General features: G+C 35.6%; 6 protein-coding genes across 10 annotated transcripts; 4 read left to right on the top strand and 2 right to left on the bottom strand.

Moving 5' to 3' along the window:
- Positions 1 to 10: 10 nt before the first annotated feature.
- Positions 11 to 1,400, bottom strand: LOC107266658 (vacuolar protein sorting-associated protein 37B). Its single transcript, XM_015737353.2, has 4 exons — positions 1,102 to 1,400; positions 761 to 932; positions 611 to 693; positions 11 to 535 (listed from the first exon to the last, which is right to left on the bottom strand). The coding sequence occupies exons 1-4, from the start codon at positions 1,231 to 1,233 to the stop codon at positions 269 to 271; spliced, it is 654 nt and encodes a 217-aa protein (XP_015592839.1). The 5' UTR covers positions 1,234 to 1,400; the 3' UTR covers positions 11 to 268.
- Positions 1,401 to 1,665: 265 nt separating this feature from the next.
- LOC107266654 (NAD-dependent protein deacylase Sirt4) lies at positions 1,666 to 3,417 on the top strand. The gene is made up of 4 exons (XM_015737349.2): positions 1,666 to 2,289; positions 2,351 to 2,627; positions 2,692 to 2,974; positions 3,044 to 3,417. Exons 1-4 carry the CDS (start codon positions 2,175 to 2,177, stop codon positions 3,365 to 3,367), a joined length of 999 nt encoding a protein of 332 aa, XP_015592835.1. The 5' UTR covers positions 1,666 to 2,174; the 3' UTR covers positions 3,368 to 3,417.
- Positions 3,418 to 5,796: 2,379 nt separating this feature from the next.
- LOC107266651 (short-chain specific acyl-CoA dehydrogenase, mitochondrial) lies at positions 5,797 to 7,864 on the top strand. 2 transcript variants are annotated; one of them, XM_015737343.2, is made up of 5 exons: positions 5,798 to 6,078; positions 6,138 to 6,237; positions 6,301 to 6,968; positions 7,033 to 7,256; positions 7,334 to 7,864. In XM_015737343.2, the coding sequence occupies exons 1-5, from the start codon at positions 6,057 to 6,059 to the stop codon at positions 7,544 to 7,546; spliced, it is 1,227 nt and encodes a 408-aa protein (XP_015592829.1). In that variant the 5' UTR covers positions 5,798 to 6,056; the 3' UTR covers positions 7,547 to 7,864. The 2 variants fall into 2 exon arrangements, with proteins under 2 accessions (XP_024939763.1, XP_015592829.1); XM_025083995.1 differs by lacking the exon at positions 6,138 to 6,237 and having other exon boundaries at positions 5,797 to 6,078.
- Positions 7,865 to 8,289: 425 nt separating this feature from the next.
- Positions 8,290 to 12,651, bottom strand: LOC107266655 (phosphatidylinositol transfer protein beta isoform). The gene is made up of 6 exons (XM_015737350.2): positions 12,463 to 12,651; positions 11,995 to 12,025; positions 11,063 to 11,326; positions 10,884 to 10,961; positions 10,275 to 10,655; positions 8,290 to 10,172 (listed from the first exon to the last, which is right to left on the bottom strand). The coding sequence occupies exons 1-6, from the start codon at positions 12,477 to 12,479 to the stop codon at positions 10,128 to 10,130; spliced, it is 816 nt and encodes a 271-aa protein (XP_015592836.1). The 5' UTR covers positions 12,480 to 12,651; the 3' UTR covers positions 8,290 to 10,127.
- A 204-nt stretch (positions 12,652 to 12,855) lies between these two features.
- LOC107266647 (SH3 domain-containing RING finger protein 3) lies at positions 12,856 to 21,536 on the top strand. 4 transcript variants are annotated; one of them, XM_015737337.2, is made up of 13 exons: positions 12,856 to 14,137; positions 14,214 to 14,328; positions 14,395 to 14,493; positions 14,556 to 14,692; positions 14,767 to 14,893; positions 14,941 to 15,276; positions 15,351 to 15,637; positions 15,723 to 16,048; positions 16,121 to 16,275; positions 16,362 to 16,513; positions 16,902 to 17,069; positions 17,533 to 17,643; positions 18,067 to 21,367. In XM_015737337.2, the coding sequence occupies exons 1-13, from the start codon at positions 13,683 to 13,685 to the stop codon at positions 18,248 to 18,250; spliced, it is 2,652 nt and encodes an 883-aa protein (XP_015592823.1). In that variant the 5' UTR covers positions 12,856 to 13,682; the 3' UTR covers positions 18,251 to 21,367. The 4 variants fall into 4 exon arrangements, with proteins under 4 accessions (XP_015592823.1, XP_024939760.1, XP_015592824.1 ...); XM_025083992.1 differs by lacking the exon at positions 18,067 to 21,367 and adding an exon at positions 21,423 to 21,536 and having other exon boundaries at positions 13,683 to 14,137; XM_015737338.1 differs by having other exon boundaries at positions 13,683 to 14,137; positions 14,956 to 15,276.
- Positions 21,442 to 23,926, top strand: LOC107266649 (heat shock 70 kDa protein 14). Its single transcript, XM_015737342.2, has 5 exons — positions 21,442 to 21,595; positions 21,781 to 21,861; positions 22,063 to 22,496; positions 22,580 to 23,384; positions 23,719 to 23,926. Exons 1-5 carry the CDS (start codon positions 21,530 to 21,532, stop codon positions 23,857 to 23,859), a joined length of 1,527 nt encoding a protein of 508 aa, XP_015592828.1. The 5' UTR covers positions 21,442 to 21,529; the 3' UTR covers positions 23,860 to 23,926.
- Positions 23,927 to 25,688: the final 1,762 nt, after the last annotated feature.

Below are 25,688 nucleotides of genomic sequence, written 5' to 3' on the forward strand. Positions count from 1 at the left end.
ATCGATTCTATGACTTTCAAACGTTATTATTTTAACAATGACATTTTTTCACTCATACAATTTTCGGAGCTTGATTTGTTCTTATCTATATCAAAATATTTTTAATTTATATAATTTTTCTATGACAAACCAGAACTTTTCCAATACTTGTATTGAAAAGTATAATGTACAATTATTAGAGCTAATCATAGTTGTATGTAGAATATTTCAAGTATTCATAGATATATTTTTATTTTCATACCTTTGATCACTGTCATAATGCAGATGTTTAATATGGCCTGTATAGTGGCGGCACAGGCATCGGCATGCTTACAGGTCCCATTGGGTATGGAACAGATGGTCCCATTCCAGGGAAATTGCTTGCACTCGGATACCCTGGACATCCAGGAGCAGCATGTGTTGGTGGTCTTCTCATCAATTCTCTCATTTTATCAACTTTTACTTTTCGAAGATGCATTAGATTCCTTGGTGTTAGAAACTGTTCTAGGAACTCATCAACTTCCATGTCACCAGCCAAAAATTTCTCAGCTAATTTCTATAATCATTCAATATTATTAATATTTAAAAAACATATTTGCTTTGTTATATATAGCAATATTTAAAATCATACTTCTGATTCTTCTTCTATTTCTGCTGCTGCTGCTTGAAGTAAATCTAAGGCAGTGTCAACTGTCATTGAGCCCAACTTTTCCTCTATAAAATTAATAAAAGCAATTATTAATTATTCAATATCAAGTTAAACCTAATGCAGAAAACATACTTCTCTCAATTAATTTTTCCTGTACACTGGAGCACAACTGACTTCCTTTTTCACTGAGTTTTTTTAAAACCTGTTTACCTTCCTCCAACTCTGGTTGCATCGCCAAATTATATTCTGCTAATGATCTGTTGCTAGCCATTAACATCTCTTTTTCCGTCTCCAATTCCTTGAACTAATTAAAAATAATTCCATCGCGTACATAGATACCATTATCAGTACCTTGACAAGCATAACCTCAAAAATAAAACTACTCGAGTTTCATGAAATATCCAGTGAAATACTCAAAATAATTCACTATCATTTTCTTTAGTTAGCAATAATCTATATAATAAAGAGCGAACCTGTTTAACATCTTTTACGATATCTTCAAATTTTCGATCATCATTCAACAATTCCCTAAGTTCTTCATTGTTAAGATGAGATAGTAATCCCAGAGCTGCAGGAATATCAGGTTCTTCGATTGAGTTATACATTTTAACTGGCTTCCGACTCTTATTAAAGATACTTTATCAGTCCAAAAATTAAAGAATATTCTTGAAAACACTTTTCTACGTGAAAGAAGATAATTGCACCATCTACGTCAAACTGACACGCGACACACTCAGCACACTATAACCATAGTTCAAAAATGTAAGGTATGTTAAAGTCAGGCGTCCGTGTGTGGTGCAGAGCCATTGAAGAGGGAATTATAAAAGTTAAAAACTATGTTTCATTATGACGAAAAATTTATTCAGATACTGATATTGCAAGATACTCTGAGGAACCAGATCACTAACAAAATACAAATATTGAAAATATCATGATCTCATACTTAAAAGTGGAATTTCAATAGATTCATGTCATTAGGGAATTTTTTTAATTAATAAAAATGGAAACACCTGCCTAATTTGTGTTATTATGGAAACTTTACTAATATCTTACTATAGCCCCTTACTATATACGCCTTTGTACATAGGCGTAGCTAATACATTATAACGTATAGTGGGGGATGTACTCATGCATTGATTGGTTTACTATTCTCCCATTAATTGAACCTAATCCTATATGCTAAAATAGTTCAAGGGCGCATGATTAGGAAAAATGTGTTAGAGTACCAGAATCTTGGAGTTATTTTTTAAAATTTTCTTTATCAAACAGTATCAACAGTACTTACTAACCAAATTCTTTTTGTGTGTCATCAGATCTAATGCGATTAATGTAATGTAAATGATATCATGCATTGTATACATGTATTTCTACTGTGAGATCTTTAACGATATGAAAGCGGTAGCTATTAAGTTTACATATTTGGTATTGTAAATTATTGTGTAATAAAATATCTAGGAAAAATATATTCACATTATGTGTCAGTTTTACTCTCATTATGTAATCTAGTAAAAGGTTATATTTAAATAAAATAGATAATCGAAACTAGATGTTATATCCATGTTTTCAATTAATTAATTCTACAAAATTAATTCATGAAAAAATGACACCAATTCCGATCATGGGATATTCTAATCTTATTTCTGGCATATGTAAAATTCCAGGTATGTCTGTGATAAATGGTTGAAATTAGATTTAAATGTTATTAAAATGTAATTTTGATAGGTTATCGATGCTTATCGACACTGGAATTTGTACCAAAGTGTGAGCCTGTAAAATGTAAGGATGTGGAAATTCTAAAACAATTTTTGGACAACACTGGCAGTCTGTGCGTTCTTACTGGTGCTGGAATATCAACTGAAAGTGGAATTCCTGACTATAGATCTGCTGACGTTGGACTTTATGCTAGAAAAGGCCATAGACCAGTACTCTACAAAGAATTTTGTGATAGTGAAGCTGTTAGAAAAAGATACTGGGCTAGAAACTACGTAGGATGGCCACGGTAGAACAAAGAATTTTTCAGTATCAGAATACAATGCAAAAGCCTTGTAATTTTATTTTTTTAGGTTTTCCAGTTTTCAGCCAAACGTTACTCATATAACATTGAAAAATTTAGAAGATACTGGTAAAGTGAGGTGTATTATTACTCAGAATGTAGATAGCTTACACAAAAAAGCTGGTAGTATAAATGTGATTGAACTTCATGGTACAGCATTTCAAGTTATGTGCTTGAGTTGTGATAAAAAAATTAGTAGAGCTGCCTTTCAAGAGACACTAAAGGAACTCAACCCTGATATGAATGTTACAAGTAACATGATGAGGCCTGATGGTGATGTTGATTTATCGCAGGTTTGTCATATTACAGATACATAATAGTTTACGTATAAAATCATGTTAACAAAAATATTATTTACTTAGGAAAAAATTGAAGGTTTTAAGTTTCCGTCATGTTCAAACTGCGGTGGAATATTAAAACCGGACATCGTATTTTTTGGAGATAATGTCTCTAGGGATGTCGTGGAACATGTAAAAAGTGAAGTTGTGGCTGCAGACTCTCTTTTAGTGCTTGGATCATCGTTAACAGTATTTTCTGGATACAGAATTGTTCTTCAAGCTGTTGATGCCAAAAAACCAGTAGCAATAGTTAACATTGGTGAGACTAGAGCGGATGAACTTGCATTCATCAAATTAGAGAGCAGATGCGGTGATATACTTTCTAAATTGTATAATAGTATAGGATAAATTTCAATTTATTGCTGAAAATAAACGTTAGAGCGATTAATTTATACATATACCAGTTGTAATATTCAAATATATAGTATATCCACGAGTTCAGTGTAGGCGATTGGCAGCATGCGAAAATAGTCCCTAGTTACTTTGAATGGTTTTACTACGCGTTCAAGCCTCCGTCCCCTACCCTCGCAAATACGGGTCGATCTATGATTTTAAATAACACGCGAGGTGATCAAAAAGTATACGTAGAGTTAAATTCTTATCGTCAGTCTGTCAAAATAATTGAAATAAATGTTTAAGTTTTATTATTAATTCACATCTGTAAATAAAGTGATCATATATTTGATTTCATAAATTTGTATCCGCACTACTTTAACGGGCGCAGTAAAATGTGCTACTGCACTTCATTTTAGAACATTGACGTTTTAGAAAAAGGTTTCTTAAAGATCTAAAAAATTTTGTTTCCTAGAAACTTTCTCCTACATATTCTATGATATACTAATCATATTTTTATTAGAAACCATTTTTTTAAAGTTACTACTTCATGCTGTGGACGAAATTATATGCATTCATGAACATGGAACATACATGTGTTGTATGGCTACCACGGCCAGAGACAGCACTGGATTTTCTTTGCAGTCATTCTATTACTGCCAACATTACTAGTAGAAAATATTTTCGTAATATTAATACTGCAATTTCATTATATCAAACAATTATGCAGCAGTTTGGTGTGTAATTATATCTTATTCTTCTTACTATACAAGAGCAAAAATATAAATTAAAGCATGACATGCTTTTAGAAGAAATTACTGGTACAGGCCTCATGAAAGCACATGTTGCGGGCTAGGGATTTCATAGTTTTCGATCTGTCAAAAAACCATACCGAACTCGTGGACCTACTATACATGCATACAGGTAAACTGCAGTATACGACTCCGAACTGAAGTTGGCTGCTAGTGACTTAGATTTTTAACGTAGCGCCATCTATCAAATGTAGTGCGAATTGCATAGAATAGTGGCGCCACCTGATCGGAAAAAGAGCAACTATCTTTAAAAATTTGAAATGAATATATTTTTACTTTTATCATATATATTATCTTCTTATAAAAATGTATTTTCACAAAATATGACCTAGTAATCGCAATATTCCATGTTTGGAGATTTTTTTCGTTTAATTTTCGTGCTACGCCACACAGGTTTGCACCTATTATGTATACATATATTTTGGTATGAAGATATTATTACATATTTTTATATTAAATATGTGTATATTTAATTTATAAATAATATTATTTAAAAATATAAGTATGTATAAGTGCAAGCTCGTGATTGTACATTGAGCATTAAATTTAATCTACTGCTTCGAGATTGTTTTGCAGCAATGTATCGTCTGCTTTCGTAAAACATGTAGGAGCATGATTTTCGTTAGTAGCTCGCAAAGCGTGTAACACAAGTGTGCTATTATTTCTTTTGCGTAAATTGGATTGTGTGTGATCGATTGCAATGGTGATCCGGTTTGTAGATTTGTTCAAACTATGTGAGAAACTTTCTATGGAGGTAATCACCTTTGCTCAAAGATACGGACTTATAGCTCGGACTTTCAGGTGTCCAGTGTGCGATAAAGACATGATTCTATGCACTACTGAATTTCTTTCGGGCAAATATCGTTGGCAATGTCGTAGTTGCAAAACAACGAGATCAGAAGATTACGAGCATCTGATCGTCAATCATTAATTGACTTTCAAAGATCTCGAGATTGGTGCTTCCACAAACGTTATAAAAGGATTGTGAGCATTGGTAAAACGGCAACTGCCGGATTGCAATCGCAGCAAAGGCATGTTCTCTTCATATTTGGTGGAGTTTATGTACCGACGCTTGCGAACAGATGCTCTTGATCCTTTTGAAACGTTTTTGAAAGACATTGCTCGCGTTCATCCACCTCCATCCAACGACGTGGACAGTACAGAGGACAGTGACGCAATGGAAGCAAGCGAAGTAGATTTCGAAGTGGAATCGTCGACGGAGGAAATCCCAAAAAATCGGCACTTTTCAGAGCCACCAATTATTGACGTAGCATCAATTTCTCGATTCACAATAGTTTGCGTAAGATGAAAGAAGAGGTTTCAGCTTCGAAATTTGTAAGTAAATTATATAAATTTATGTATAATATATTTTTTCAGATCTTCATTAATTGATACATACAATGTGTATTCCAATAAAAATAAATTGGTTTTATAATTTTAAATATGGTTAATTTTTTTTCTAGTAGGCGGCGTGACTATTCCATGCGATTCACATTATATACGGCAGATGGCGCTACCTCAAAAAACCTAAGTCACTAGCAGCCAACTTCAGTTTGGAGTCGTATACTGCCGTTTTACCCATGCATACTGTCTCATAAAGAAAAAGTCCCTAGCCACTAAAAATACACAATATACTTCTACATGCGCAGTTTGTTGTGTATAGTATAATTTACATATCACTCAGAACTTTGAACCGTCTTCCAAAATCGGCCAGATCCTAAAAAATATTCAACAATGAAAGATTGACACATCAGCTGCCTCTTATAAGTGTGTTATTGGCGCGATTCACTTGTTTTCTTGCACTTATAAAGTACAAAGTATTACTTATAAAGAAATCAAACAGGAAACAGTGTACTTTGCTATACTTTCGCAATCATTCATTGTTGACAAAAATGCAGTGCCTGAAAATGTTTGGTAAGTACTTCTCTAAATCAATTTCATTAATATGTTACAATAATTTAATATTCCACCAGGTACATATCGTGTTATTTCTAAGATTAATGGCGTTTACCGAGGCATTGCTTCACTGTCTTCTTTATCTGAAACTCATCAAATGTTATACAAGACATGCAGGTATTACATTGAATTTCATAATACAAATGTATAGAAAATCTAATAGACATTCTTTAAATACAGAGATTTTGCTGAGGGAGAATTAAAGCCAATAGCTGCAAAAATAGATAAAGAGCATCTCTACCCAAAGGAGCAAATTAAAAAAATGGGTGAACTTGGTCTTATGGCTATAGCTATCCCAGAATCAGTAGGAGGCACTGGTCTAGATTACTTAGCATATGCCATCGCAATGGAGGAAATTTCTAGAGGATGTGCTAGTGCAGGAGTAATTATGAGTGTTAACAATTCATTGTACTTGGGACCCATAGACAAGTTTGGTACAAAAGATCAAAAGGAAAAATATATAACTGAATTTGTGAGTGGTGAGAAAATTGGATGTTTTGGCTTAAGTGAACCTGGAAATGGTTCAGATGCAGGTGCAGCATCCACCACAGCCAAGTTAGAAGGAAACTATTACAAAATCAATGGCACAAAGTGCTGGATCACAAACGCATTTGAATCGCGTGCAGGAGTATTATTTGCTACAACAGACAAATCCCTAAAGCATAAAGGAATCAGTGCCTTCATATTCAACAATCCAACAGATGGCTTGACTCTTGGGAAAAAAGAAGACAAGTTGGGTATTAGAGGAAGTAGCACGTGTTCTCTAATATTTGAGGATTCCTTAATTCATGCAGAAAATCTTTTAGCAAAGCCAGGAATGGGTTTCAAGATAGCCATGATGACGCTCGGTAACAATAATTAAACAAAGAACAAAATTGTTAAATTTATTATTAAACGTTATATTCACTTTAGATGCTGGTAGAATAGGCATCGCCTGCCAGGCCCTTGGAATAGCTCAAGCCTCTTTAGAATGCGCAATGGAATATGCATCCAAACGTATTGCATTTGGCACCGCGATTATTAAGCTGCAAGCAATTCAGCAGAAAATCGCTGATATGGCGTTAAGACTCGAGAGTGCTCGTCTACTTACTTGGCGTGCTGCTCATCTCAAAGATGCTGAGAAACCTTATACGAAGGCACGCTCCACGATCTTCTTATCTATTATTTATATCTCAAAAGGAACTTTGTATTAATTAATGATGTGGGTCAACAGGAAGCTGCTATGGCGAAATTGGCTGCCTCAGAAGCTGCCACATTCTGCTCGCATCAGTGTATTCAAATTTTAGGAGGAATGGGATATGTGACTGACATGCCTGCTGAACGTCACTACAGGGACGCCCGTATCACAGAAATATATGAAGGAACGTCCGAGATACAAAGATTAGTCATCGCTGGCAATCTCGTGAAAGAATATGGACTCAATTAAACTACTTGCCTTTACACTCAGTCCTACTGAGGAACTCTATTGAGAAATAATTGCTGCTCATGATTGATTCATTGTCGTTGTGGCAACGTAGAGAACTGTAAACGCACCCAACGACATTTAAAAATAGATATGATACTTCTGTGCATGATAGGAATGAATATTTATTAATGGGTGTTTGCATTGTATAGAAATTTTTCAAAATTTTAAGGCTGAAACCTAAGTTATGTAAATAATTTTTTGATATTATACATGAAAGAATGGTTAACCTTGACATATTTTTGTACTATCGAAGGAATGAATAAATTTTATATGCTTTAATATCTTCGGAATTTATTAGCGTTTTTTCACCAAATGGCTCTTCCAACATATATGTATGTATGTATATATATATATATATATATATATATATATATGGATTGTTTTTCTTCTTACTAATCAGCCCTTTGGCAACGCTACGCGAAATTCATGTTTTCCTGTCGCGAGGAACAACTAATGCCTAACTATCAAATAGTTATTAGGACACAGCTATTAGATACTGCGCACCCTGAAATTCATTCTGAAGAAAATTATGACGTCTTTCACAAATATATAGTCGTTTACTACACGACGTGGCATCCCGACCGACACATTTCTTCGTGACATTACGACTATATATTATTCATTTATACCATTTTCCCAGCGACCACCGTGCGATGCAAAAATTATTTTTTGTTATACTATACGGAAATTATATCTCACACCAATTGAAAACAATCACATGTTCTCTATTGCAACATGAAACAAAGATATGGCTACGTATCTTAAACTATAAACAGTAACATAAAGGTACGCATAATGTGTTTAGTTTGTGCAAGCAACTGTTATTCGAGTTTCTTTTTTTAAGCGTATACGGGAAATCTTAATCGACATTAAAAGCTACGGATAAAGCCTGGTTCATAATTATTTAATAGCTATAGCCAGTGTTAAGTTTCTTTGAGATCGTGCCGGGTAGTCGTGGAAAAGTCAATTATTTTATGTATATTTTTTTCGGCTCATTTTCATCATGAACGGCCGCGTTCCACGTCGTACTCTTATATTTTCAGTTCCAATTTCATCGTGCGCCTTATTTATATACATAACACTTTTATACCGTTTAAACGTTCAACCACTTCTGCACTGTCATCAAAATTGAAACATAGTCTAATTTCATGTCCATAACACCCATTTGGCGCAAGGCTAGAATTATTTTCATATGCCTATATATATATTTTTTGTTTTCCCTTCAATTCGTTAGATTTACATTGATTATTTTCATATTCATACGTTCATTAAACAACTGGTAATGTTTAAACGTGACTTTTCTCATCGCAGCCTAATACGAAAATTCACTAGTGTCTCTGATGTCTGATTAAATGCACGGATAAAAACATAAAATCCAAAAACCTAATGGAAAAGATATTGAAGAATATTGCGTCGTGTTTGTTGATGAACATCTCTAATTTTTTCTTTTAATTATCTTATAATTGTTTTCTTTTGGTTTTGGGGAAGTGTCCTAAAGAAAATCTACGACGCGGCGAATTCATCGAATTGACATTTATGCAATTGCCGCAGTGGATGTAATTTCGAAGGCGCCGCAGGAGACGCCCCAAGTCGTCGGTGCCTTCTGCCAAAAATGAAATGACAAAAGTTCTACGATGGTTTTATCGATCGTGTCGCACACACGTTCTATTTACCCTGGCGCTACATTTCTATATGATATAATCGACGACACAATATTATGCTTGGCAATATTAATTATTGGTATGACGATCGAGAGAAACATTTACGCGAGAACATCGAAGACGAATTTTCAACGGACACTGTGTATAGATTTCAATAGCCATTATCCTTTATTTAGTTTTTTTATCTTCAAGCTTTCTTTTTTCAATTAAATTCATTTTGTAAACCTCAGGAAGATCATATGTCAAGCCATTTAACGATGCACGCACCGAATCTCACCCAAATTTAAACTTGATCGACACCGAATCATATTGTTTCTTATACTTTCTTTTCTTTGCTTTTTTCTTCCATTTTTATCCCATTCCTATCGGACTTTTGAAACATGCGGATTTTTTCATTTAAATTGACTGCAATTTTGCGCAACTATCCATGAACGGGAGAGCTCGCACTTTGTTATAGCAAGCATCTGGTAATTGCTCGTTAACAAACGTTAATCGTTAATATTATCCAACTACTATAGTATTAATAATTATCAATTTTTTCTATATCGGTCTCCTATCAGACTCAGGCGTTTACGCGTTATCATTACTTGCGAACAGATTCCATCTTGCATCGGTTTCTTCTTATCGCGTGTAATATTGTACAATAATAATAATAATAATAATAATAATAATCTTTGACTGTAGGTACATTTATCTAAAACGCTTGTAAAGGTAAATAAATTAAAGTTCGCAGTAGTAATAATAATTAGACACTGAATCTAGACAAATTGTGAAAACTGTCCCGATCAACGACGATCGCGTGTGTAATATGTGTAATGTGTGTGTCATTATTGGATATAGTGAAATTGGTTTAATCTTACTTAACAGTAGCTATTAAAGCCTCAATCTTCAGCGCGCATACCCCGAACTTCGCCCTCGTGCCGTTGCTGCAGAAAAGAATAATAAATAAAAGAATTTTACATGAGAATCGAGCCCATTTTGACAATTTTAATTCTTTTTCATTTAAAATTCTGAATAATGTTACTTACCCTGTCCAATTCGTCCTTCGTATTATCTTCAATGGCTCTAATGTCTTCCATTGTGAGTCCGTACCAACGATCTATCCAGCAGAACACCTGTCTGTGAAAATTCGTGAAGAGACGCCTCTCGGACTTCTGGATGAAGCTTTCAACTCTTGTCTGAAGGCCGAACCACTTAAATTCGCAAGTGACTAACTTGTAACAGGTCATTACTGGCTGAACCTTGGTCTTCCAGTCTTTGCCAACGAGTGGTCCCCTACCCGTTTTTTGGGACTTAAACTTTGTCGGATCCTCATCGACTTTATAGTCAGCGGTTGGAATTGGATCATTTGCTATGTCTATATGAACGACCTCTCTAACTTTTAATTTATCCGCAGACAGCTCGTGCACCTGCAGTTCATAATTGAATGATTAAAACATAGGATTAGAATATCGTACGATTAGATAAACTTTTTAGTTTGTAATACATCGTTTGTTAAGCAATTCGATATTGGCGTTTGATAGCACGTCAGTCAAAGTCGATATTGTACGATTATAATGATCATGATGATTACTAGTATACATTTATAGAAAAAGTATCAAATAATATGAATTTCAATCACTGTTGTGTAAACTTACATTATGTTGATTTCCAACATCACCAATATGGAAGGATTCAATCATGATGACGAAATTGTCTTTCATGTAACCAGGATTCTGTAAAAATTAAGAAATGAAATGATGCTCTATTTTATTTCTGATTCATTGCTTTTACCTAATTAGTGTATATAAGATATAAATGGAGTATGGATAATTACAGTTATAACAGTTTTGCAATAAGGATAGGCATTCCAGGCTTCTTCATGGATCTCGAGGGAATTTTTTGGTAGCAAAAGTCGGATGAAGCTTGGCACTTTACTTGCCAAATGGTAGATCTTGTACGTATATTGACCTGAGGAATATTTTCCACCAAGTAATGGGTAGTCCGTAAATGGTTCATTCTTCAAAACCTCTATACCCTCACCACCTCCTGTATTATTCTTACTTGCCTCTGCTACTGAGTACAGTTGAGCAACTTGGTACTGCGAATACAAATGAAGATACATATACACCACATTTTCTATGAATACAATATTATACAACAATTTATGAAACCATTAAACAGTATAACATCAAATCGCGATATAAAAAACAAGGACTAAAAACGAGTGTGTTCAATATCTGAAGAAACTGAAATGAAATCTACATGTTGAAATACTTTAAAAATATTGCAGAGAAAGGGACAAATAATTAAGATTATTAGTTCTGTATAGTGATGAAGCAGTTGAAAGATATATGAACTATACTGTTCTGAAGCATACAGTGATAAGATATGAAGCAAAAATCAAAAGCTTCATTTATTTTAGACAAGCAAAAACCTAAGACCATATGTTTGAAGCTATAAAAAAAAAACTTAAAATAGAAATCTCAATAAATTTGAAATGATTATTGCTTAAAAAGATGAGTTATTTGGCTGTGCTTCGTTAGAGACCAGGCTTGGCCTCATGCACAGACGTAAAACTATAAGGGGAGGACCAGAGTACCAAGGGTATATTTTTCAACTGGCAAACAGTCATTAAGTGAGTCGTAGCTTCGTAAGATTTTGCAGTATCACTAAGAGAACCGTTCTGTTGTTCACTCTCGGCGCGTGTAGACCGAGAGGTTCACAATGACGAGCATAGGGAGACCTTATGGAGTGGCAGTGACATACCTCTTCGACGGTAAGAGGCAGGGTAACACGGCTGTAACAGAAGACAAAAAAGTACAGATAACATATGAATTATGTGTTAAAAGTCATGGTCTAATAGTGTCAAATACGTCCTTGAGTCACGATATTGCAACGCTCGACATAATCTTAAATACAAGTGGCAAACGTTCTTATTACGGGTTGCAATATGACGAATCACGTTTTGCGTGTAGTATCGCACGCGATAACGATCAATAGCCAGACAGTCCTCATATTTTCTTCTTTTTTTTCTTTAAAGTCCCATCAAATTTGATGCATTTTCTTTCTCCTAGCGCTTCCACCCATCCCCGCCAAGGAAAAGGGGATGAGGCCATCCCCCTCTCCATTAAAGATTAGCAACCCATACCCCCAACTTCGGCTAAAATTTTCGGGCCAAGGACCACTTATTGTGGCCTTGTTCAAATCGTTATATATAAATGCATCGTTACTCACAATTCCTTGATGAGCATTTTATTCAGTAGAGCACATGGACCGCGAGAGAATGACTTTGACGTGAAAAACGACCACCCTTCCTTCTGTAGATTTGCTCGCGGTATCTTCTTGTCAAAGCCACACACACAAGTACTACCTGCTGCTTTGCCGAGCGACTGACACAATCTAAGACCTAAAGGGGCTTACGAGTGCCACGACTGCCACAAGGCACATATACACGCGCCAATTCCCCCATTAAAGTCAATGCCGCCACCCCCAGCCGTTGGAAAATGACGTCATTCGTGTACAGTCTGTGATAAATTAAAGGATCCTGGGGAATTCATACGTTGAGAAAATTGTTTAAACTAAATTCGACATCGTAAGAGAACTATCAATGTTTGTAAAATTAAAAAACGTATTAGGTTGAAGTCTGATAAGTGATTATTGGAAGTACGGCAATATTTTTTCATCAGCATTGGGAAAAAAAAATTCGTTGGACAAGTTCTAGTTACTTATTGATTATTTTTTAGCGACTGGCAAACGGCCATTCCTGCACTATGCTGGAAACTTGACAAAAGCTGAATCTGGATCTAGGAGAAGAGTATCATGTATTTTTTGTGCTCGATGACTTTAGCTGAAAGATAATCGTCGCGCACTTGTGGAGAGTGTTTAAAAAAATACAGCCGGAAATGGCGGAGTGTGATTGATTCTAAAATCATATTGGACCCAGATAGCTCGTACGGTCGCAATGAAACAGGGACACCGATCGCGTAATAATAATGTCTCGGTCCTTTTCTCTCGTGATCGAAAGAGTGAATCGTCTGTATTACGTGATTGTGAGGATTGATCGACTAACTTAGTGGTCAGGATGAGCACTGGAAAGTCTTGCAATTGGAACCAGAAGTACATTCGTTTCGGCTGACAGCGCTGTCGTTGGTACGTTAGAAACAAGGCGTTTTCCTATCGTTGTAGGTCGCCGTTTCTCGTATCTAAAGGACATAGAAATTATCTTCGGAAAAAAAATTGTTCTTGATAACTAACTGGATCAATGCTCCTATAGCTTGTAATTTGAAGATCGCTGAACTTGCGAGAAAAAAGTGCAAAAGAGAGGGGCAGAGTGAGAGTGAGTGCTTGATGCGATATAGAAGGGAGCGGAAGGAAGTTAGTTTCGAAGTATTAAAAAAATAAAGAGACGAGTGAATAATAAAAAAAAAAATATAATTGCGATTTAAGCATACAAAATGGATGAGTGTATGCTGAATGATTTGCTAGAATGTTCAGTTTGTCTTGAGCGATTGGATACATCCAGTAAGGTACTCCCTTGCCAACATACATTTTGTAAAAAGTGCCTTGAGGAAATCGTGAGCACTCATCGCGAGCTACGATGTCCAGAGTGTAGAGTATTAGTCGATGCAAAGATTGATGATTTACCACCAAATGTTCTGTTAATGAGGATTTTAGAGGGTATGCGTAATGCTGCCCCCAAGGGTATTAAAACACCTTTGCGGTGTAATCCTGGACCACAGAGACTGCTTGGTGGGCATCAGATTGCTCCAGCATCTGTTACTACCAATTTAGCACCTGTTGTGCTTGCTACTGATCCTACGAGGCATGCTAATGCTGCAGCCAAACAAGTGCACCTCCATAATCAGCCATACGGAAGAGCCATTTATGATTACATTTCTAAAGTTCCAGGGTCAGTTTACTATTTCAAATATTACTTTTAAATATGGAATTTTTTATACATTTATTTGGTTGTTTCTTCCTTATAGGGATTTGAGTTTTAAAAAAGGAGACATTATTGTTTTGCGCAAAAAAATTGATAATAATTGGTATTTTGGAGAATGTGGTAACAACCATGGTGTTTTTCCACTGTCTTATGTTCAGGTATTTATGAAAAAACAATTTATAATTCTGAAGCTTTTTACACTGATTATACGTTATCCATTTAAGGTGATGACTCCTTTGCCTCCTCATGTGCCCCAGTGTAAAGCACTGTATGACTTTAGAATGACTAATGATGACGAGGATGGTTGCCTCACTTTTAACAAGGTAGATTTATCACATTATACGCCAATCATTCTCGCACGCACAACACAGACTCATTTTTTTAGGGCGAGGTAATCAGCGTAATTAGAAGGGTCGACGAAAATTGGGCAGAAGGCAAACTCTTAGATCGCATTGGTATATTTCCATTGGCATTTGTAGAATTGAATAGCGTTGCTAGAGCCTTAATGAAGCTGTCAACAAAGTAAGGATGTTCTTCTAATATAACAGTCAATTCATATAATCTAGATGACTTAATTAATTTCAAAACCTAAATAGTGCACAACCAGGTCCATCAAGAGTTGCTCCACCAACCCCAACCAATGAAGAAACTACTCCACTGATCCCAACAGACCATTCTCGAAATATACAAGCAGCGAGTCAGCCACGACCGCAAATTCCACCAGTAAGTGTCCACTAATATAAGAAAAATGTCTTATCAAAATAAAAAAGACTGAACTTCCTCAGACCGCAGCACTTCCGGTGTCCGACTCAAGTTCGACTGTCTCATCTGGCGGTAGTTCTACAACAACTACACCAAATACTCCAAATAGTTCAAGCACTTCTAGTAGTTCAAGTACCGCCCCAAGTAGTCCAAGTAGTCCAGCAACTTCTCCACCAGCAGTTGGCAATAGGCACAATGTTAAGCGACACAGTTTTACTGCCGTTAACACTGGACATCACCCGCATCCTCATCATCGACATAGTGCTGAGATTTTAAGTCCGGCAATGGATGCGGTATTGAGCAGTGGTGACGCAGCCAGCAATGAGTCATTCTCCTCAGCCCAAGTAAGGACTTATCATAGAGAAAATATCATTTATGTTACGTAGATCGAAATAAAATAATCTTGTACATTTAATAGACAAGCGGGAGTTCGGAACATGCACTTCGACACAGACGTAGTGGCAGCAGCGATCTAGTTCTTGCCCAACCATCACAAAGTACTCCTACTAATTCTACCAGTAACCACTTGCCTGCAACTTACATAGCACTGTACCCCTACAAGCCTCAAAAAACAGACGAACTCGAATTACGCAAGGGTGGAATTTATATGGTAACCGAGCGTTGTCAGGATGGCTGGTTCAAGGGTACATCGAATCGCACGCAAAAATGCGGTGTATTTCCAGGAAATTATGTAGCACCGGCAAAGTAAGTATGCAAATTTCTTAAGTACGTGCAGAAACGTACATCGACTATAAGGAATACTAATGCGAACGTGTCTGCTGTGTCTTAGATGTCAACGCGGTATCTGTCGTACATCACCCAATGCGATTTCCCACCAGGGTAATCCTTTAACATCAGTATCAATGAATACGGAACCACGTTTAACAATGACTTATACAAGGAACAAAGGTCCTGCTCCGCAGCCCTATAATCTGCGTTCTTTACCGCCACCGGAATTGCCCCCGCGTGCTGCTAGTCCCGTTCCTGCTATATCATCTTCTTGGCATGGTCAGGCACAGAGTCAGGTTCAAAACCAAACGCAGCATTCTGAACAAGCTGCAGCAGCTGCCAATCCTCTTGGACGAAGTCACAGTGCCGTTATGTCTTCTAACGTTGGTGCGTAATTGTTAGAAAAGGTTGAGCTACATTATTCATAATTGATTCGACGCCAAATATACAAAATTACAGCTTCTCCTGGTAAGCAAACAATGATGCCACCTCCAGTCACTACATCAGACTTAAATCGAAGTCCTAACAATACTCTGCGAATTGCTAGTGGTGTTACCCCGCCGCCAAATACGTCTGTATCAACAGCTGCAACTAGTGCAAAAAGTGCCGAAAAGGTATTAGATTTCATAACGGTATAAATTTACATCACAATACAGATGGATAATTTTGGATAATATCGGTTTGACGTCTATGGTTACAGCCAAAAGAAAAAAAGGATAAAGCTGTTTCGTTGATGCGTCGCTTGACGAACATAAAAAAGTCGAAATCGCCGCCACCTGCTTCTTATTCAATGGACAATCCAGTATTCGACGATGGGAATTCAGTGGCTTCCATAAACCCGATACATGTTCGGTAAGAACTTTCATACTTGTCATTGCATTTTCATGAGTTAGTGTTATTGTTTGTCGTTCGTTCTGCTTTGCATTACAATTTTACTATTTATCTCTAATCTTCATTAACGTATGATACTCATAACTACGTGTACGTACACTTAATAGTTAGTCCGCATGACTTAGCAACAAGTTCTATGCACAAATTTATACGCACATTTTCAGTTTTCTACTATAAGTGCATTGTGAATATATTCATCTTATACGAACTTTGCAAATTCCTACGACAGCGATAGTAACCGGATTATACTCAAAGTAAAATAAAGAAGCAGATGGAAACAAAGAGTGAAAATATTCACTGAAAAATGTGTTGTGCTCTAATTTCGTTGGGGGGGATTATTGGCGATTAGGTCAGGGTCTTGCCCGAGTCAGTTGCTCCAGGTGGGACCAAGCCAGGATGTAAATACTCCAAACAGCCATCACCGTATGTACCCAGGCCTTGGTCAAGGGCACGCCACTACTTCACAGAGACTTAAACACAAGGAGCGTCCCTCCTTGCCAGTTTCGTTCCTCCAGAGGTTAGTCGCCATTTCTAATGTGCCAAACATTTGGAATATTTTCCTATACTGCGTCGCGAAGGTTCAGGATCAGAACTGTCAATTAAATTTCAATGGCTTGCTATCATCGACAATTTTATATAATCACTGACATTTAACATTTGCATTGTGCATTGTGATGTTAATATTGAACGTTCTAGTCTGCACAGTAGCATGAATTTCTTTATAGTACTGGCAGCAATGGGGGTACGTATATTTATATTTCCACCCTTGTTTACACGTTATGTTAAATACGCGTTGTAAAGCATATAGTTTTCTAGAAGACAATGTCATACTAGGTGAGTAATTCCGATTGCTCCTGCCACGTCTCCTTCCTACTCCCATTAGATACTCTTCATCTCCCGCCACATGAAACACGGTATACCAGATCCTTAGTATATGATTGCCTTCGTTTGTCCACACGCTACTTCCTGGATTTGGGCAGATCGGGTGATGGTGTAGTCGGTGCCGTTGTTGGGAGTCATCATCGTAAGAGTAACTCTCTAGATGCCGGTACTGGAAAACAAAGTAGGCAGCAGCCTTCTTCGAGAGAAAGGTGAGTACGTCGTAAATTTTACAGGCAAACAGGTTTACCATATGGAACGACCCCGTGACATTATGTAGCTATATATAATCGCATTTAAAATAAAATGTGACATATACCCCAATCGTATATGTGGCACGTACCATTTTGAAATCAAAAGTTTAATAACAGGAACTTGTGGAACTCTCATCCAGGACGTAAACTCGTTCAATTAATTTCAATGCCAGTTTTGAGTTTCAGATACCGTAATATCAGTATGTGTACATGTATTATTTTTTTTTTTTCTACTAAAAGCATAATATGCTACCACATATTTCACGGGTCGTGCCTTATAATTGGCCTGTGCCATTATTAAACTTAATTCTTTGTTCTTAATGATCATTCTTATGTTATGTTTTTTGTTTCTTCTCTGCCTACTGCTTCTACTGAGTTCAGAGAGCGGGTGTACAGGTTTCGTTGTATTGTGCCGTATCCACCAAATAGCGAATTCGAGTTAGAGCTGCGCGTTGGTGACATAATATATGTTCATAAGAAGCGCGACGACGGGTGGTATAAGGGAACACAACAGCGCACAGGACGCACTGGGCTATTTCCTGCAAGTTTTGTGGAAGCTTGCTGAGATACGACGTATGGCTGTCTCGTCTTGGAGACGTGTATATAAGGCGCAACGAGAATCCTGTAGTAACTCCCGAACACGGCGGATAATAATATCAAAGATTTCAACAAATTTTGAGAAATACGATTGCGAAACGAGGCTGGCCAATTTTATCGTAGCTCTAAACTTATGAAATTATGAAGTATAATAAACGAGTGGTATTTTCCGCTCTGCGTGATATCGCTACAAATCCATTGATTTCATGCGCATCGTTATTGTACAGAGTAACTCGAGTGTTACTTATTCTATTTTAAAAAATCAATGAAATTGAATGAAGACCGCGAACACAGGTTCGGCGTTGAGGCGGAACCATACCTGAAATTTATACTGCCATCGATAACATATAGTCTTTTATAATTAAAATACTTTGGAAGCACGTCGAACTCTACCCGAAGTTCATACTGCCATCCGTAAAAAATGATTCTAGAAATGTAATTGGAAAATTTGTACGTCTTTAGAAATGACGTTTTGTGGCTTATTAGAAGGCACCGAGTTATTTCAAATAGAGAAGTTTGGAGGGTATCTTTTATATTTGATAAAACGATAAATACAACAAGTAAATGCGTTCGAGTGGCTGACTGAATTAACCAAGCAACACGTTACTTGTTTCTTTTTCGATTATCAAATGACTGACGAACAATCGACAAAAACCCACCGTCAGCTAAGAACATGAAAGTTTAGAAAAATCTCGCTACGATCTGCCGAATCTCATAACCACGAAAACACAGCGAAAGTGCAATGATAATTGCGCAAAGTTAGCCCGGAAATAGAGTATCGAATACTGTCAGATGTCTGTAATTATTACATATGTAACGCACAGCGATAATAACGACACACATGTACACGCATTTTATGCGCTTAGTCATATACGCATGCGTGTACAAGGCACGGATATTTATTTATTTATTAAATAGCACATACGGTAAGATCGCCAGCAGAATTCACGATCGGCTCGACCGAGAAGGGACGCGAGTTCACATTCTACGTTGTATTACAGGAGGTAAAAAAGAAGAGAAAGAAAAGAAAAATACTACCGGTTATTATAATCTAGTGCTTACACATATGGAATCTACATTGTTTTAGCTATCATCACATTTAAGCGATAATTACGAACAGCGTTTATGCGTATGTTCTTTATTATATAACGGGACCCGTTGCCGTCTAATTTTTAAAATCGAATACACTCGATTTTCAAAAATCTCTAAAAATTCGACGATAACTTGAGTCAATAAACCGTCATGCGTGTCACTTTCAATTTGCGATGCAAGTTTTACAGGTATTTTCCCGTTGTGAAGATTCCATTTAAAGTGAATTATAGTGACTTTTAATTGTTTCAGTCTGATTAGGAAATTGCAATAGCTACTGGTTATTAATTTAAGATTATTCTGTGTATTGCTCTTATTGGAGTATATTCTTTTAAAAGTATCACCATTGACGGTGTATAGACTTAAAACTTAGATAGTAATTAAATCAACAGTCTTATATTCAATGCGAAGTGTCGTCTTTGCATTTAAAGACTAATTGTCGCATTAGACGGACTATAAGTGGAATCTAGTAATACATATAATTGATGACTATATCGCGTACTAAAGCGTTTTTCAATTTCTCTCTAGGGTGAGTCTATGGGTTTGATCACATGAAATATCGCCAAAACTATTAAAGTCTAATACAAATTTTTCTAACAAAAAGCAGATATCAATCATACCACAAAAAATAAAATGTGTCAATTCATTTCAACAATTAGGATGATGTTGAAATCTCCAAAGCACGTTCACTAGTTCAAAATCATTAGCACTTTCTCTTTGTTATGCAACTTTTGTTGGAACAATTTTTCTGTGGCTAATAGTTTCGGATATATTTCAGATGGTCAAAATTATTTCTTCGCCCGCTATATGCATATATATATATATATATTTTTTTGTGTTCATGACATTCGATTCAGGCTGTCTATTGGTCAGCAATATAGGATTTTTTAACAATTTTATTGTGAGATTATTTGTAAAGTATTTTTCTTCTTTATTTTTCATTTATCGTCGTCTATTATTATCATTATGACCACATGAGAATATCATGCACAACATTTACACTTTCTGAATTATTCTATTTTTTAAACTTGGTTCTCTTTTGGAATCGATTACACAAATGGCAAACTCTTTGCTGCTGGCCACAACTAAATGGATATTTATTTATAGCTTATATAATACACATGAGAATATTTATACATGCGTGTTTTGTATGATGGTAATTTTAAGTAATTTATTATGAATAGTATGTAAAGAAGTGACAAAATTTGAACGCTAACTGGCTATCACTACAATGTCGTGTAATTTATTATGAATTATGCATCGACTCTAACGGAATCACTGGATAATCCAAGTACACATTATAATTGAGGTATTTTGAAGAAAATTTTTTTTTAATAACATTCAATATTTACTTTTATATTAAAATCTTTTGCAGTCCATGAGAATAGCAAACCTTAATTTCATTTTGGTGCTAAAATCTCTTCGGTTTTTTGATCATTCATAATTTTGTTTCTGTTTTGATTTTTCTTAAAAATGATAATGTTTCCGTTCATGTTACTGTTATTTATTTTATAATGTTGAGGAATATGTTAAATTTTTCCTACATCGCATATCGTGAAAGGGACAGATATTCGAACGCATATCGTCACCTTAGCAATAAGATAATTTTTAACGAAGGAGATATCAGTGAATTATGAATTATGAATTATGTTTTTCTTTTCTTTTCTCTCTTACATTTCATCCTCTGCAATCCAATGGAACTGATGATCATTCAAAATGGATAATTACGAATTTTATACTGTTACTCGGTTATCGTACTTTTATTCCAACAATATGACCTGTGTCAAGTACTGTCTCAGTGTTGTGTCCGACGTATTTTATATATGTAGGCATTTCTAATATTTAAATAGCGCGTAACGACTGTAATAAAAAGTGACGTGATGGTGATTATGATTGTATTTCCCATTAGCTGACAAAAAGAATTTTACCTGTAGACTAGTGGATTTATTGAAAGACTAACTTCCATAATACATAATAAATAATGATTTAAAATATAGTATTGTGTAATTCTTAATATTCACTTCCTTTTTTTGAATTTTCTATACGGCTAGATAACGTTCTCCAGTGTTGCCAATGAGAAAATGGAAACATTGGTATTTCCGTATATTGGCAGGATTGCCATAGAACAGGTTGGGTATTGAAAGGTGTATGAAAAGCCATGGCTGCAGCGGCCTCGTTTGGGCTGTACTTGGGAAATACATCAGCCTGTTTAGCAATTTATAAAGTAAGTAGAGGATTTACTAATGTTCTACGTTAACAATTAGAGAAAATCTTCCCTTTTTTGAATATGTAAATTTGTATGCAACTACTGTCAGGTTAAATCAATCCTTGTACTGATTCAATACTCACTAGTTCTGTTTCTCCTCGTGTTACATTCAGCCGGTTTATATTAAATATGTTTATTTTTAGGACGACAATGTGGACGTTGTCGCTAATGATGCTGGAGATCGAGTTACGGCAGCTGTCGTTGCATTCAATGACTCTGAAAAGGTTTGAAGTCTTTAAAATAAGTTGTATAAAGTTTTTGAATAAGCTATTTTAGTCATTTTTACTAATAATTTTTTGTACTATATTTAGTATCAATGTAGACACTAGAGAATTGGTTTCATATTTTGTATATTTTACTTCATGCAAAGATTGAAATCGTAATGTCTTGCGATACGTGTCTTTTAAGTTATTACGTTATTACAGGTTATTGGATTGGCTGCCAAAACTGGGCTCTTTAGAAATGGTCCAGTTTCAGTGCTTAATAATAAAAGATTAATGAACAAGGATATTGATGATGTTGAATTGGAGTTAGCAATAAATAACAGTCCTAGTAAATTAGTGAAGGAATCAGATGAATTACGATATCTGATTAAAAAGAGAGAGAAAAATGAGAAAATATCACCTGTTGAAGTATCAACAATGATATTTGAAGCTATGTATAATATCTCTACAACAGCTGCACATGACGATGATGAGCACAATGTAGTGCTATGTGCACCACTACGTTTTTCTGCAGAAAGTCTCAAGACATGGAGCGAATCAGCAACAGCAGCTGGATTTAGAGTGTTACAAGTTATCAGTGAGCCAGCAGCTACATGCATAGCGTATGGCATTGGTCAGAACAAAAAGAAATCAGAGTTAGTACACATTTTATTAGATATCCCTAGCATAAACAAAACTGTTTTGAATGAAGTATACAGAGTCTTATGGTTACTTTCAGGCTAATTCTGGTATACCGAATAGGTGGTGTAACGAGCGAAGTAACTCTAATACGTGTTGCTGGAGGCACATACACAGTATTGTCCACACGATACTATTCAAAACTCGGAGGAAATAAATTAACAAGGATATTGGCAGAATATCTTGCTGGTGAATTTCGGAACAAGTACAAACTGGATCCTACAGAAAGTCGAAGATCCATGTCTAAACTGAATAACGCCGCAGAAACGTGCAAGCACGTCCTCTCTACGATGTCCACAGCTCATTGTTTTGTAGAATCGTTAAACGACGGTGTTGATTTCAGTCATAACATAACTCGTGCACGTTTCGAAAATCTGATAGGACCAAGTATCTCTGAATATATTGGCCCTATAGACGAGATCCTACAAGATAGTAAATATTCGCACAGCGATATTAATAAAGTCGTCCTTTGTGGTGGTACAATGAAGATTCCAAAATTGCAAGAAAAGATTTCGCTACTTTTCCCAAATGCTGAGACGGTATCCAACAAATGGAGTCCCGATGAAACAATGGCGATCGGTGCTGCAATGCAATCAGCCTTATTAATATCTCATAGGATGCATGATCGCGAACTCAATTCCATGAGCGTAGAAGTGCATTCGTTGGACAGATCTTTATGTGTTCAATTTGGTGAGGCTGATCCTATTGTGATTCCGGCCGGTACGATAGTTCCAATAAAGATACAGACAATTGTTGAAATTCCAAAAGTCAATGACAATAAAGTGGATGTCAAGATATTTGAGGGAGGCAGTGATGACTTGAAGGATACACGAAAAATTGGTTTGGTAAATTTAATGATGTTTGCTTATATATTTTGATATTTAAATGGTCAACGCTACTCTAAGACACTATGCACGAATAAAACGTGTTTTTTTAACAGATCACAAACTATGCATTCTTTAGCAAATCACAGGTAGTTTTCCATAAAATTAATGTAATGTACGTTAAAGTAGAATAATACAATATATTTCACTGTAAAATCATGCCCGTGCATACTTTCTAACAATTGTACACCAAGCCATGTATGACTGGCTAGAGACTTTATTACTTTCGAGCTGTCAAAAAAGAACATCCCACACCTGAAGCAACTTTAGTATGTTTCTATGGGTTTTGTTTCAGATTTCACTGAAAGCCGAGAGCGGCGAAAAGTTCAAAGTGGATACTGACCTCACCGAAGCAAATCTTAATGTGAACATTGTGGAAATGAAATCGGGTAAAAAGTCATCCTTTCGTTTTGGAATCCATGAAGATGATTCCTAGCATGACTTGAAATTAAACTATATATTTTTTAACGTGCAACGACTATGAATAAACTAATAATTTTTTAGCTATTGTATTTATTTACCCTGCCAATTATATTCAATTATCTTAAACATTAAGACTCTTAGTGTACCTCTGAATTAATGAAGACGATGTAACAAACATAAATTGTATGAACATGTACATTCTTTAAATTATCGATTGAGCAGTATATGCAGTCGTCGAACATTTTTCATAACAGATGGCACTGACTATCGGTTTTTTTCGTTACCATTGAATTTTGTAAACTAGCTCAAATAATATGAAATTTAAAACATATTTATATCTTTGGTAAGTTGTTTACTAATAAGAACTGCGCTTCTGCAGTTCTTTCGTTTAATTAAATAATCGTTCAATCAACATATACAATATATAAATCAATTTAATTTATCCAATTAAGAACTAGTTTTGTAAATAAAAGTCAAAGTTAAGAAATGACTCGTTTAATAAGAATAACAGGAAGACAAAATACAGAAATTTCAATACAAAATTATACAAAACGTGTAGACATGAATGAAAACCGTGAATCGACCCAGACAGACAACACATAATGTTTATAAGACATCGAGTGAGACAGAAATTGTCTTTCAGAGATTTGAAAGATGCCTGGGATATATGTGATGTCTGAATAAGTTTATGGCAGTGCATTTTAAAATCAGTTCGTTATTTGAGTCAACAGTGAGAAGTACTTGCTATAGAGGTGTTTAAAAATAGCTAGGAAATGTTTTTTATTATCAACTTTGTTCCTTAAAAATGAAATAAGAAATTAAAGAATTCATGTGTCTTCTTTGAGTAGAATCCATATGTTGGTAGGCAGAACGCCCCGTTTCAGGGCTTATTCTCAATGCGCTTGCCACACAGCATCGTTCCTGACGTCTCAGGAAGTCTCGCACTCTTTATTACAAAGTATTGTAGATGCACTACACGAGTCCATTGTGTTTCTGTGCCATGGTACGTTTTTATATTATCCTTATGCCAGAGAGCATTGAAATACTGAGCACATTATCGATTCATCATCTCAGTCCTAGACTCGCTATGAAGTCATGAGGTAACGAAGCTACATTTCTTTCTTGGGAAAGAGTCATTTTACATAAAAATTGATTTGACTTCATCATTGCGTTGCACTCGAGATGCTTTTGTTAGGATAAACTATTTTTGTACTTTATTGATTCTTTTTTATTTATGATATATTACATATATATATATATATATATATATATTTCTCGCGTACTTTTCATTAGCTGTATTACTCACTTTTTTTACAAGGAACAACAAAATCAAGATTAATGAAAGTCCCGTAATACAAAAGCGATATCCTTGTAGCCTAGTAAAAGCGACTGATTACATCACGTTTAATTTCTCGCGTACTTTTCATTAGCTGTTTTACATAAAAATTGATTTGACTTCATCATTGCGTTGCACTCGAGATGCTTTTGTTAGGATAAACTATTTTTGTACTTTATTGATTCTTTTTTATTTATGATATATTACATATATATATATATATATATATATATTTCTCGCGTACTTTTCATTAGCTGTATTACTCACTTTTTTTACAAGGAACAACAAAATCAAGATTAATGAAAGTCCCGTAATACAAAAGCGATATCCTTGTAGCCTAGTAAAAGCGACTGATTACATCACGTTTATTTTTCCAGGAATCCCAATGAACGTCTCCACGTGAATCATCATAGTCGGGAAGCACGCGGATTCAAAACGGTTTTAATTCCGTAGGACAATAATTATTGTCATTGAGCACACTGAGAGAATATTAGTATAGAATAAGT

Source organism: Cephus cinctus, unplaced genomic scaffold (assembly GCF_000341935.2).
Source record: "Cephus cinctus unplaced genomic scaffold, Ccin1 Ccin1_scaffold0330, whole genome shotgun sequence".
In the NCBI taxonomy this organism is placed as follows: domain Eukaryota; kingdom Metazoa; phylum Arthropoda; class Insecta; order Hymenoptera; family Cephidae; genus Cephus; species Cephus cinctus.